This window comes from Neomonachus schauinslandi, chromosome 1, assembly GCF_002201575.2.
Source record: "Neomonachus schauinslandi chromosome 1, ASM220157v2, whole genome shotgun sequence".
Taxonomy (NCBI): domain Eukaryota; kingdom Metazoa; phylum Chordata; class Mammalia; order Carnivora; family Phocidae; genus Neomonachus; species Neomonachus schauinslandi.
The window spans coordinates 150,012,049-150,026,372 of record NC_058403.1 but is presented as its reverse complement, the minus strand read 5'-3'; the positions used below and the strand labels follow the sequence as shown (position 1 = coordinate 150,026,372).

General features: G+C 44.6%; 1 protein-coding gene across 2 annotated transcripts in view; it reads left to right on the top strand.

The window, feature by feature from the left end:
- The window catches only part of STAC (SH3 and cysteine rich domain), a 151,869-nt gene that overhangs the window by 85,213 nt on the left and 52,332 nt on the right, over positions 1-14,324 (top strand). Inside the window, exons 3-5 of one of the 2 annotated variants that reach the window (XM_021677517.1) lie at positions 9,880-9,980; positions 11,566-11,647; positions 12,946-13,061. In XM_021677517.1, the coding sequence (XP_021533192.1) occupies positions 9,880-9,980; positions 11,566-11,647; positions 12,946-13,061 (299 nt within the window). The remainder of the gene's footprint in view (positions 1-9,879; positions 9,981-11,565; positions 11,648-12,945; positions 13,062-14,324) is intronic. The other variant, XM_021677518.1, reaches the window with a different exon arrangement.

Here is a 14,324-nt window from a genome sequence, read left to right as displayed (position 1 = left end):
GTTAAAAAAAAAAAAAAAAAAAGAAGAAGAAGAAGAAGATAGTAGGAAGGGAAAAGTGAAGGGGGGAAATCGAAGGGGGAGATGAACCATGAGAGACTATGGACTCTGAGAAACAAACTGAGGGTTCTAGAGGGGAAGGAGGTGGAGGGATGGGTTAGCCTGGTGATGGGTATTAAAGAGGGCACATACTGAATGGAGCACTGGGTGTTATACGCAAACAATGAATCATGGAACACTACATCAAAAACTAATGATGTAATGTATGGTGACTAACATAACATAATAAAATAAAATTAAAAAAAAATATTCTCTCCTCAATCTCAAACCTTTCCCAGTGTGGTCCTTTGATACAGATCCTCCAGGGATATATATGGCCCTTTAATACAGAGATGCTCCAGATGAAGGCCCAATTTTGCCCTGCAGACATTCTCCAGAAAGCTGAGGGATCAATGTCATGCAACTGACAGTCCACATGGGCTTTAACCTTTGGTTCTAATTCTCTCCCATTGGCCACGGCTGCTAAAACTTTCATCAGCTTGGTCTGCATCAGGTGTTAGAAGTCCTTAAATGGTTAGCTTATGACGTTAATACATAACGAAAATATAATCATTATATATTATTATATTTAAATGTTTAAGTATTATTTAAATAAAGTAGTAACATAGTTAATAAATAAGTATGAATCTTATTTATAAAAGATCGATGGAGCGAATTCTTCTATAAATAATACGTTTCTTTAGTATTTGATGCTGTATTCGTGTTTCAAATGTATTGGAGGGGGGCGCCTGGGTGGCTCAGTCGTTAAGCGTCTGCCTTCGGCTCAGGTCATGATCCCAGCGTCCTGGAATTGGGCCCTGCATCAGGGTCCCTGCTCCGCGGGAAGCCTGCTTCTCCCATTCCCACTCCCCCTGCTTGTGTTCCCTCTCTCGCTGTTTCTCTCACTGTCAGATAAATAAATAAAATCTTTAAAAAAAAATGTATTGGAGGTAAACCTTTACAGAGCGAGGGTCACCTTGCTTATTTGTACATTGAGTGTGGGGATTTCGGTGTAGTACACACAGGAGAGTAGAATGTAGACGGTGCTCTATCTGGGTCATGCCTCATCGAACCCTGAGTTTGGAATATCCAGCTCAGCCTTAAGGAATCTGGAAATCGTGACCTCAAGGAAAGCCACCATTTAGAGCTACAGGTGATGCACTTTCTAGTCCTGTTACCATTTACTTTTGCATATTAAGTTGTGCTTATTAAAAAGAGGGTCCCTTGGTTTTTCCACTTTGTGCTTGTGACACCTTTTCTCAGATGGGGAGACTGAGATGAGAGGACAGGTGCCCGTCCAAGGTCTCAGAGCTAAGGACTAATATCTCAGTCTTTTGATACCTGAAGTCCAACTTCTTCCACCTCGCCATGGTACATTTATGTATTATGTGTGCATGTATATACACACATACCCAGATCAAACATACAAATATAAGACAATTTACGTGTGAAAGTTATAATAAGTTGTAGAACAGCTATCCTGCTTTTGTACTTTTGTATTCTTACATTTCTATTTCTCCACCTTGGCTCCACTCTTCCTTTTAAAAAGAATCAACCAAGATGAGAACATTTATGACATCAGTGTCATTTTCAAAACAAAAATAAGTCCTCAAATAAGGACATATGAAAACTAGAAACAGCAGCATACACTTATATTGGCTAATGCATTTGCAGCCTTGATTCCTAATGCATTATTGATTGCATGAGTAATCGCCAGCTTGGCGGGTTTGGCAATGTCTGCAATGGGAAAAACTCTGTATTTCCCACACTTTTCTTCTGCGTGTATTCAAGATCAGTGGAGCCTGTAATATCTTATACATATCTGTTACATGGACCTGCATCTCTGCAGTGGCCGGCTCATCCAAAAAATTCTTGTTCACATCTGTCCGCTATGAGAGCCTATCTGTTACCCATCGCATATGTGATCAGAACGCCTCTTCCAAAGAGGATGTTGGGACAGGAAATATTACTGACATAACATAATAGCCCCTTCTCCTCCAACCTTCCAACCTTATATTCAATGGCTGTGGTAACATACTTGTATTTTTATTCTATGATTTTCATAAACAGAGCTGAGAGGACCATGAATGCCTTTGTAATTTTTCTCTTTCAATTTCAATAGGAGAAATCCAGACCAGGTCAGGGTAGAGATCTGCTGATGTGCAGATGGCTGGCCGGAGGCAGTGGGGATGGGATGAGGGAAGAGAGGCAAGCTTCCAAGTTGTATAGACCTGGACCCTCGTCCCATCTCTATCCTCACTAGCTGTGTGTCCCTGGGCTTCAGTTCACTCCCTGTAACAGTGAGAGAACAAAAATCCTTACCTCACAGGACTGAGTGGATAAAAACAGGGGGAAAATTGCAGTATTGAGTTCACAGCTAGTGAGTTACATATTCACCCCAACTCAACGTTTGTCCATTCTTTGCCATCGAAGTTATCAGTTACCCCCGCCTCCTTCAATTAAAATGATACCTTGCATATAACAGGTAACAAGTATTAATAAAGTGAAGAAAAATCCAGGAAACTGCCTAACAGTGCACAAGAGCTCGATAATTTTTAATTCCTTCCCGCTTTCTTTCCTTCCTGCAGGATCAGGGTGAGAATTAGTTTCTGACTTCTAGTACAATGTTCTTCCAACTCAAAAGTGTGTGTGTGTGCGCACACGAGAGTGTGTGCACAAGTGTGTGTGTGTGTGTGTGTGTGTTGACCGCCAAACTCCTCCCATCTTAATTGTACTGATTTTTCCCTCCATTCATTTGTTTTTCTCTCAAGTCCCCCTCTGTCCTCATGAGAAGAGAGAGAATCATGCTCAGTAACTCCATTTAGCTTAGTTGGCTTCGTGTGGCCTCACAGTCTTAAAGATCGTCTCCACACCATTACTTGACATCAAAAAGAAGTAGCATGTGAAAGTCACGGAAATACTTCCCATGTTCTGCATGTATTATTTTTAATTCCACTATGGAGCATTGACTCTTCCAAATCATCCTGTTATTATTTAGATGTTGAAGCCACAGTTTTTAATAATGAAGCCACTGAAGATACAGAGTTTAAGCATTCCCGTACTGAAGGCAATCATGAAGGCAATGGGGGAAATCTTAGCGTCTCTGTCAGGACAGCAGAGCACTCAACAGACACTGTTGTAGGGTCCTCTGGGAGGTGTCATGGGAGCTCATACCAGGAGGAAGACTCAGAGGCCAATGTAAGCTGTTAGCTACAAGGAGTCCACAAGCAAAGGGACATGAGTCAAGGGGCATGACTAATCTGATTCCAGTCCAGATAGTTTTCACCATCTGCTCCAAGGAAGATATGATGAGCCAGTAGCAGACACAGAGACAGTGATTCCTAGAATCAGCTTTCAGCTCACTTCCTAGGTCAGGCAGACATCACATGGAACAGTATCTGGCCTGGACTGTAGGGCCACGGAGGACCTGGGAGGTCTGAGTTCCAGCAAAGCCGGATATAGTCACATTGGAACAAGGGTATGAAAAACAAGACCCAGCCAGGTGGGGGCCCATACAGTGCGGATCTGCAAGTAGAGTAGAACCCAATAGTCGCACAAGCCTCCAGGATTTGGGGCCACAAGGAGATATCTAGCTCTTTCCATAGAATGAGTGGGGTGGACCCCCAGCATTCTTTTAGCTTGAACACTTCTCTGGCTCAGGCCTGGGTGGCTCATCATTCCTGATGGACTGCAGTGTACCAGCCAAGGACCTTTCTGGCTGCAGAGGTTCCAGAGGTGAATAAATTACCCAGCATCCCATGCTGAGGACCTGCTGTGAAAGGTACTCTAGGAACAGTGAGGGAGCTGTGGAGAGTGGAGGGTCCTGTATAAAGGAAGAGGGGAGGGTGTGTGTGCAGGCAGCTTCAGAGAATATTTAAAAGGGGTTCGAGATGAGAAGCTGTTTAGCAACTGAACAAGAAAGGCAAAAGAGTTTGTGTGAGCAACCCTTAAGAAGCCTAATCCAGCACCCGTTGCCAAGAACCACAAATGATCTAGGAAAAGAAAGGAGGTCAAGGTGGAGTATACTGAAAATGAGACAAGGCAAGTGGGCAGGGGGTTGCATCAGAGAGGGCTTCTTAACAGATTCCCCCATAATTCTGTCCCATCCCTTGTGTCGTGTTCATTTAAGGGTAGAGGGCCCATGGACAATGTTAGCTGCATTATAATGCCCGTCTTTATTATCCAGTAGAGATTTTTTTGTTACAGCCTCTCATTTAAAGACACTGTCATCTTTCCACTGTTTGCATAGTTTCTAGCCCTTAAATGCCTCTGGTTTGCCCAGGCACCAAAAATTCACTTATTGCTTTTGCTCTCATCTCTCTGGCTTTGAGAACCTTCTGTAACATGGACTTCCGGTCCTCGCTAGTGTCTGCACACTCTTGATATAAGCATCTGTGCAGTTTCCTCTCCCAGCCATGGTGTGGCCCCCTGCACTGGGGGAGGGCAAAGGTGGCCCCAGTACCTGAACCCACAAGAACAGGGGCGGGTGTGTCTTTGAACTTTTTGACCTGTATTTACCTCTGAATTATTTATAGGTATTTTATGTAATTCAAGAAATATTTATGGAGCTATTTATAGATACTCTATTTTTATGTATATAGTTCTAAATTTTTTTAAATTTTTTCCCAAATCACAGTAAAGAGTCTTTTTTATTATCTGACATTAATTTTAATCAAATAAATTGTAGGAGTAATTCCATAGTTGTAGACTCTGAAAGCAAACTAATTGTTAATAATAATTACAACGATTGTTCTCTGCGGAATTAAGTACTGTATTATGATTCCATTTCTTTTTCTACACAAATTTATTTTTACTCATTCTCCATATTATTTTCCTGGTTAAGGGGTCTTGATTGTAAACCCTTGGTTTATCCTGTTTTATCTTTAACTGATACTATATGAAATTTGGCTAAGGAGTAAACAGTGCCTCAATGGCCAAATGTTATCAAAACTATTCTGGCCAGCTATTTTGTAGATATGTGTAATCAATTTTATTTTTCAAAAAAAGGAGCCTGTCATCCAATGTCATTGAGTAGCCATTTGCATTGAGAAAACCCCTTTTATATTTCTGCCAATATCTATATAGAGACTCCTTTATTCACAAGAGCTTCAACACTTGGTTCCTCTAGAGACAGCTCACTTATCCATAATGGTAAATCCTACCATGCTCATAAAATAGCCCAGTGCCGGACAGTTAGTCAGTGTTGTCCTAGCTTGCACTGATCCATTCCAAATTCCATTTGAGTATCATAACTAACATCCTTAACAATTTTCCACCATAATTCATAGAACTATCTTAGATTTATCCCAGAAGTTCAAATTCCAGGGAAGAACTGATGGTTATGTGATAAGCTGGCTCCATATTTTCCCTGTATCTCCATATACCACAGACCACGTCAATCCAAGGGGCTGATACGACCCAGCTTCCAGCAGCTTCATTTTTATTTGCTTTTTGCCACAGTAGGACATGAGAATAGTTTAAATATGGTACGGATGGTACTGAGAATACTTCAGTGGAAAATTTCTCATCCTATAACCATGACACTTCTGAAAGGCAGCTACTTTCATCCTCTTTAATTGTTTCTTCTGGCATTTATTTCAATATGTCTAAATGCTGCACTTACTATTTATTGATTAATGAGACATTTATTGGCTTCTGGTTGACACCCTCTGGCACCCCCTGCTCGTTCCCCTCTGCCTTGCTCTCACCTTCCTACAAGAGTTACAGCACAATCTTTGCTGTTCCTCTGTTCTCATCGTCACAACTACTTCTGTCACAATTTTGTGTGAACTTGATAGTGTATACACTATTGTGACTATTGCTAATTTCTGATTCAAATATTGTGCTAGGATTACATTTCTTTCCTTACACAAGTTTTATATTTCCTCAATTAGAAATCACCTTTTTAATTCCCTTGACCTTTTATGCACCTATAATTATTTTTTTTCAAATGCTTTCATGTATCTGTGAGATGCCATATCTGTTACAGCATCGAAACCTGAAAAGCATCAATAAACTTCTAAGTTCCATTTTTCCCCCAGGGGTATGGCCTTACTTCATCTTGTAGCACCTGTCTAGGGCTACTGCAGAGCTGTCCCAGGGGCATATCATTTACCTTTCCTCTGTGTCAATTCCTCTGTTGTGCACTGGATCCAACAATTTCTTCTTCCTCGATTTATTCCCTGATCTTTCTAAGGCACATTTTTCATTAATGTTCTGAGAAAGGGTGTATGGAAAGCAAATATTTTGAATCCCTGAATATGTGTTTATTCTGCCTACATAATCGTTGGTTATTTGCCTGGGTATACAATTCAAGGTTGGAAAGTCTTTTCTCTCAGAATTTTAAAATTCCACAGTTTTTGAGGGTCCCTGATCTTCCCATTTCCAAGTTGCTATTGGGAAATCCAGTCTCCCCCCCTTTTCTGCTAAATTCCTTGCCATTCCTCCAGTTGCTTTCTATCTTCTGAATACATGTTGAACTCTCTTCTACACTTGCCACTCTTCCCAGTAACCTTGTTATTTGGGGTTTATACCACTTTTTATTATTGGCCTGACATTTTAGTGGGCTTTGGTATGAGTAAATGGGACTCTCATGTGGCCAATCCACCATGTTTATTCAAAGTCCAGTGACATCTTTATGTTTACGAGTATTTAAATCCATGCAATCCCCTTTGCATATATTTCAACACTATTACTGTTAGCAACTCTGGGAGGACTTAGAAGTATTGCCATTTGATGAGGAGACAGCTGAGGCTCCAGGAATGTTAGTAGCTTTCTTAAGTTTAAAGGGCCAGCATGAGACAGATTCTAATTTAAAACCATGTTTTTCCCACTCTTACTGAAGCCTAAGGGTCACATTCAGTGATGCCTTTGTGATGGAGGTCACTAGTAATGGGTCAGACCATAGCTTTCCCATATCCTGCTACAGTAAGCTAACACCAGTGAGTGATGTGATTTATCCCTTTGAACTATTCTATGAGCCACAGAATACAAGCTTTCCTCTTCAGTCACTCCTGCTATTCCACAATAGAAATTGGAACACCTAAAACCAAATTATTGTTGGTGATCTGATTCATTCAAATAGTGGAGTGTATTAGAACAGACAAGGAAAACTGAAATTACAGTGTTCAGGCCTGAAGGAGAATATACCTTAATATATAATAGTGCTATTTCAGAGTCCAGTACACAATGAAATAACTCTTCTTTGAAGCTTTTACTTATTCTCTCATAGGGCACAAATAGCATTCTCTAATTTGAAAACAAAAAAATAAGTGATTGCTTTCAAAGTCCAGTGTTTAGAAGGCATTGCAGTAACCACTCTTAAAAAAGGAAAAGAGCCTTTCCAATTAGTATTTATGAACAAGCACACATACCCAGTAATTTATGGTTTGTTTATATGTCACTTTGCCTTTTTGTGGTTGTAAGAGCAGACACACATTGTGTAAAATGATACCTTCTCGAGGGGAGTTTGCAGGTAATACCTCCTGAAGGTATTGTGGATCTTTGTCCAGACAAGAGTTTGCCTGTGGCTTTTCCCAGCTGAATATCATGTTCTGTACTCTCCTTTATTTTAACGTCTAATTATCCCCATTCACATCTTCATGTACCTTATCCCCAATAAATGGAGGAAGTTTTTAGGGTCAAGCAGAGGAAAAGTGATACTAGGCAGGACCTCTTCTGACCTGGACCCTCAGGCTTCTCATCTGTGGAATAAAATCATCCCTATAGATGATCTTGAAGTCCTCTCCAAGCTCTTGAATGCTGCTTCTACACCATCAATGAATCAACTCCACTTAATTATCTCAGTCGGTCACCCTTGCTTCAGTACATGTATGACTGTGAGAGAATTTTAACACATATTTATTGGACATCATACTCAGAGCCTGGGTACCCAGTGGCCGATGAACAAACACAGCCCTTAGCCTCATTGAGTTTACAGTCCAGGAGGAAAGGCATACAAAAACAAACTCTCGAATGAGTAATTGCGATAAATGCTGTGAAAAACAACAACAGAGTGCTGTAAGAAAGAAGAAGAAGAAGAATAAAGATAATTTAGACAAGGAAAGGGGGAATGTGGCCAAGAAAGCTTCAGGGGAGGAATGACAAGAGACCCAAAGGATGAGGATTGGCTAGCCAGGTGAGGAGTGATAGAGACAACATTCCGGGCATTTAGGGCAGTGTGTGTGAAAGACCCTGAAGAATTAAAGAGCTCGTGCCTTCAGGGAACTTGCAAAAGGCCATGTGGCTAGAGTATAGCGAACAAGGGGGTTAGCTTGAGATAGAGGCAGATATGGCTCCACCAAATCATACAAAGTCTCCCCACCATGCTGAGCATTTTTTATAACACCGGAAAGGCAGGGAGAACCTACTGAAAGCTGTTTACGCAAGAAAGGGAGGTGATTCAAGTCTTGTTTAAATGATTGTTCTGGTTACTGCGCACGCACTGGAGGAAGACAAAAACAGAGAAACTAGTTCAACTAGGAATGAGTCTGGACAAGGGCCAATGGTGGTTTGGATGGCAGAGAAGAGGGTGGTTTTCACATACGATCTTGGGGTGTCCTCATTTTGCTTCTGTAGTCTGCTGCATAAGGAGCAGGATACCTGTGGCCTCATGTCTCCAAGTATATGTACATATCAATGCCTATGAGATGTAGGGAGTCCCATTGCCTGTCCAGTGGTCTTCTTTGTCAGCATTCTTTATGTGGGTATAGCCACAGCCGTGTGTCCCACAGACTCCAGGGGACATAAGCCAAGCTTTTAAAATAACCCCCTTGAATCCTCTCTAAGTAGGACTGAGTAGAGAAGGTCCAACCCCTGGCACTGTGTGGGAGGAGCAGGATGAAAGTAGGACCTCAACAGCTCCACAAAGAAATCCTCCCCAGCCCCCACCTTCTTCACTTTTCTAATGTGCTTGATGTGCTTAGCCATCTAAGAGCTATAAACTCCCATTTTGGCAGCCCATTTTTGGAGGCCTGTGAGGAGCCTATCAGCTCACTCACTCTGTCTCGCACCTCTTGTCTTGGACCAAGTGGAGAGAGAAAATGTCCCACTCTGACATCCTCACCTCGCCTCCCTCCAGCTGCTCTGTAGAACATGAATGCAAGTGGCCAGCATCCCTCCCATGTCCCTGAGGCCCCCCAGGCCCACCCTCTTGTCTGCCCCCCAGCACTGCTGCCCTGAGCCTCACTGAAGCATCACAGGGTCACCAAGGAGCCTCTCTCCTCCTCTGCCTCCTTTCTTCCTACCCCATCAAGGCACCCTGTCCCAGGAGGCTGGGTGACTCTCTGCAGCAGTGCTCTCATGGCCACCCACCTCCTCTTCCTCTTCCACCAGGCAGGAGCTGCTGTCTGATCCAGCCCTCTGTCCCCACTTTAAGTATCCTCAGCCCTCTCTCACACAGACCATGCCATTCCCCCTTTATTGGCCATTTTCCCAAGAGTCCCAATAGCTCAGACTCTGTGACAGAAACTCAGGTAAAAAATGGGCAAAATTTCAGCACTTGCACTCCTTGGCAAGACATACAGAAGAGCAGAAACGGGCAAAGAAAGTGGCATTTGCTAGCTTGAATTGAGTTGAACGGTGACATGGAGGAGGCTGAGATTTTCTGGAGTAATGAAGAGGAAAGGAGTAGGAAGAAACCAGAGCTGATACCTTAAGTGGTACCAGATGTGGGAGAAGGTCAAAGAATCTACCATAAGATCTTGTCTGTTTCGAAAACATCATGCTAAAGTCACAGAGAAGAATGACCTGGGTTTAGGGAGTAACCACTCTTTTAGGGACTTCATGCTAGTCACCAGGTAAAGGCAGGTTGTATCCTAACCAAAGCTCACACGTGTCTGACAGGAGCAAACGCTAAGCATGGGCTGCGCTGCAAGGCCTGTAAGATGAGCATCCACCACAAGTGCATGGATGGCCTAGCACCCCAGCGGTGCATGGGCAAGCTGGTAAGGGCTGGTGCCAGGAGTGAGCCCAGAAACCCCTGCCCATCCAAACTCCTTCCCCGTGGCACCCTGATAGCCAGACACTAGGAAAGCAGCCCCCAAATCCCTGGCCTACCACCAAGGCTTCCTTGTTGGCATAGTGATCAAGCCGAAGAGGAGCTTTATCAACCTGAGAGACAAATGCTCCCCATGTGAAAAGGACTCCATGTCCTTAACATGGTGACCAACTTGTCCCGGTTGGAACTTTTTCAATTTTAGCACTGCAAGTCCCATATCCTGGGACTGTTCCTGTTTTAAAGAGGAAAGTGTGGCATCCCAGGAACCTTCCCAGCCCATAAAAACAAGGGTGGCTGGTCACTTCAGTGCTAAATTGGCTGACAGCTCACTGGATGTCAAGAAGGGGAGAGAGATTAACCACCCCCCTAAAAATGGAGAGAATAATAAAAATCAATGCACCACTTTAAGAGATCATGGTGGCCAAGCCAAGGAAGGTCAGATGGCCCTGGCCCATTCTAGTTCTGGTCTTAGCATCTTGGGAGCGTGGGCTTCAGTACTGGTGCCACATGTGGATAAAAAGCAACCCGGAGCACTTTTGAGGGTATCGATACTAGGATGGCCAGAGAACTGTCAAAGGGACCAAGAATGTCTACCCTAGAGATACTTAGGCTGTGACAGCTGTCTTCAAAAAAATTTAAGACCTGTCATACAAAAGAGGAATTCTCTCCTGTCCTGTGGCTCCAGGAAAAGACCTAGGATCAGTAGATACCAAGTCTTAACAAAGAGCTAATGTCACTAAAGACCTGCCTCCATGGCTAGTGGGAGCTCCTCCCACCACCCCACCCCCCCACCCCCCCAGCAGTGGCAGTGTTCAAAAAAATGAAGATACCACTTGCCAGGAACGTGGGCGAGGATTCTGGAATTCCAGTAGGGGCTGGGCCACAAAGTTCCCTTCCAACACTGGCATATAGTAACTCAAGGTTCTTAGTTCATCTCCTTACTCTGATTGGCAGTGTCCTCTTCTCTAAAACCCCTGCCGCACCTGTTCCCCTCCTCCTCCTCCAATGATTTCCACAAGCCAAGGCAAAGACCATGAGTGAGAGATCAGAAAAACATAGCAGAGAGTCTAGAACACAAGGCAAATGACTCTGTGGGGAGCTTGTCATATATCCAAGGTCCTTTTGGCCTCTCTCTGAGGTCTGCTTCCCCTTGCCCAGGCCTTTTATGAGTTTAATAAACCTCAATAGTAAACCGCAGTGAAATAATGCGTGCCAGTCCATTTGTATCCCAGGAGATAATGAGGAGCCTGGACACAAGGGAGGCTGCTATGGTCTGCACACGGAAGAGAGGCAGGAAAGGGAAGGGCAGGGCTGGGGCTTGCTTCCTGGGAGGAGCATAGCTTGCTTATTGCCACCTGTACCTCCCATCCCGCCCCCCCCCAGGGATAAATTCTAGGACAAGCCAGCATCTTCAAGGGCAACAGAGCGGTGCCCCCTGGAGAAACCAGCTGGTATGATTTTCAGAGCTCTTGTGTGGTTTTCTCCATCTCCTCAGTGACATTAAGCCTTTCTCTTTCTCATTCTCTCTCCAGCCAAAAGGGTTTCGGCGTTACTACAGCTCCCCCTTGCTCATCCATGAACAGTTTGGATGCATTAAAGAAGTTATGCCCATCGGTGAGTTGGGATGCTGATGGGTTGAGCTGGGTTTTGAGCAGCAATGTCAGCATTAACAGCTGTTGCTGTCTCAGGACCGCAGATCTAGCAGGCTATGTTTGTGCGTCTGTCTGGTAGCTGATGGCATTATGATTGTTTGCTTTGCTGGAGAGGAAACATAAGGAGGAGCAAATTCTCCCCTCCCTGATGAAGCTTGAAAAACACTCACGTCCCAAAGGCTGCTGATATGCTATACCACCCCTCAGTATCATGGCAGAGTGGGAAGAGCATGGAGCCTAGCATCCCACAGACCCGGCTCAGACCCCAGCTCCCCCGCTGACCCACTAACTGTGTGTCTGGACAAGTTACTCAAACTGTCAGACCCTATAAATGAAGAACAGCAAAAGCTGCTTTTCATACTGTTGCAAAAAAATAAATGTAAATTATAGACCAATGCTTGGAAGGAACTCTGTGAATATCAGTTTTTCTTTAATGAGGACAAAAAAAATGTCTTATATTTATAGATCTTTCTGGCTTGAAATTTTCTTTAACAATATCTTTCCGTTTACTTCTATTTTTCTCTCTCTCCCTGAGAATCTCCATCTCTTTTTGCCTTTGGAGGGGGCAAGCTTTAAACTAGAAAGCTTTTAAACAGAAATTCATGAGGCCTGGTAGTGTCAAATTCTTTTTTTTTTTTAAGATTTTATTTATTTGAGAGAGAGTGAGAGAGAGAGAGCACAAGAGAGGGGAGCGGGAGAGGGAGAAGCAGACTCCCCGCTGAGCAGGGAGCCCGATGCGGGACTCGATCCCGGGACTCCAGGATCATGACCTGAGCCGAAGGCAGTCGCTTAACCAACTGAGCCACCCAGGCGCCCCGGTAATGTCAAATTCTTTCAAAAAGACTTGCCTCTTACTGCAAACTTTGAGTCTCGCTCAAGGCTTCGTCCCTTGGTGAGCAGAACCTCACACCAGGGGAAATAAAGCTGGTATCGGGCAGAACCTTGACATTGGAGTCCTGAGGATGGATAACAAAAGAGGAAAAACTAATAAATCAGGAAGCGTCTGGGAACTGAGAGCTCTGGATGTAAGTGGTGGGTGCACAGGAGAGACCTGGCCAAAGGGCACATATTGTGGGGGGCCCACCTGCCGGGAAAGCTTGACCACACACAGCTCCATTTTCCCAGGGGTTAGTGAGTCTGTGGCACAGAACCTTCTTCTCAAGTGCCGCTGACCCAGGAGGTATGATAAATTCTTGGCTGCCTTCCTGATGGTGAGTGGAGGAAACCTGTCACTCAGATGACCTTTCTCTTCTGTTGCAGCCTGTGGCAATAAGGTGGACCCTGTCTATGAGACCCTCCGCTTCGGCACCTCCCTGGCCCAGAGAACCAAGAAGGGCAGCTCCGGCAGTGGCTCTGATTCGCCTCACAGAACCTCTGTAATTATACTCCTCCTCCCTCAGTCCACCTGCAGTGCTCTGGGAAGGGCAAGCCTCAGGGGCTCCCCATAAGTGCATCGTGAGGGCAGGTCTTTGGGAGTCAGGCAGCCTCTAAAGGAAAAGCCCAGGTGCCTTGGGCCACTAAAGGTTAACTTCCTGTTTGTTGCCAACACCCAGGGATCATTTTACTTTCATCCTCAAAGACCATGCTCTTGGCCTCATGATCCTCGACTCTCCATGTACTCCCCCTCCCTGCCCTCCCACCAATATTTGATCGCATGGCAGTCAACACAGAAAGGTTTCGCCCAAACAGTGGCAGAGGCAGGGAAGTCCCAGCTGTGGCCAGTTTTCCAAATCTCCTTCCGGCTACATCCCAGTTCAAGAATACAGCTCTTTCTCACATTTTCTCAGTCTTTTCTCGCTAAGACAAGGTACTCCCATTGGTTTCACACAAAAGTTGCCTTCCCCAGAGCACTGGACCGGTCTCCATTGGACACTCAGCCTCCCAGACACCTCGCCCACATTTTATTTGGTCGAAAATGACTGCCCCGTGCATCTCTGTGACATGCTCTCATCATCCTATCTCTGGCTGTCCCAACCAGAATTTCTATAAATACCCCACAATGCCACACAAGTCTACCACTCATGCTGAAGGCCAACATCTCTCCTGCAGAGACAAGGACCTTCCAGTTGACGTTGCCGATTAGGATGGCTTGCACCCAGTTACTGGTTCCATTGTTGCAGCCCCTATTAAAGTAAGGATTTCAGGGCAAGGCACAGATGCGCCACCAGGTGGTCTGCCCAGCTGGGTCCTGTCAACATCAAGTGATTAGGGTGAATGGAGAAGGGGGATGCATACCGGTCAGAGGGGTTGTCAGGGGCTGAGTAGAAGCAGCTCCTTCAATGGGTGCAGGTCAATCCACAGGATAACTGAAATGTTATGTGGGTAGATGTATAGGTCATGTGGGTGAGTAGGTAGGTTTGAAGGTCTTCAGATTGATGCCACATGGTCATCCTAGATGCCACCTTTTTTTTTTTTTAGATTTTATTTATTTATATGAGAGAGAGAGAGCATGAGCAGGGGGGAGGGAGAAGCAGACTGCCCGCTGAGCAGAGAGCCCGACGTGGGGCTTGATCCCAGAACCCTAAGATCATGACCTGAGCTGAAGGCAGATGCTGAACCGACTGAGCCACCCAGACGCCCCTAGATGCCACCTTTAAACTCACTGAAAGCCCTGTTCTTCGTGCATCCCACTAACTTCT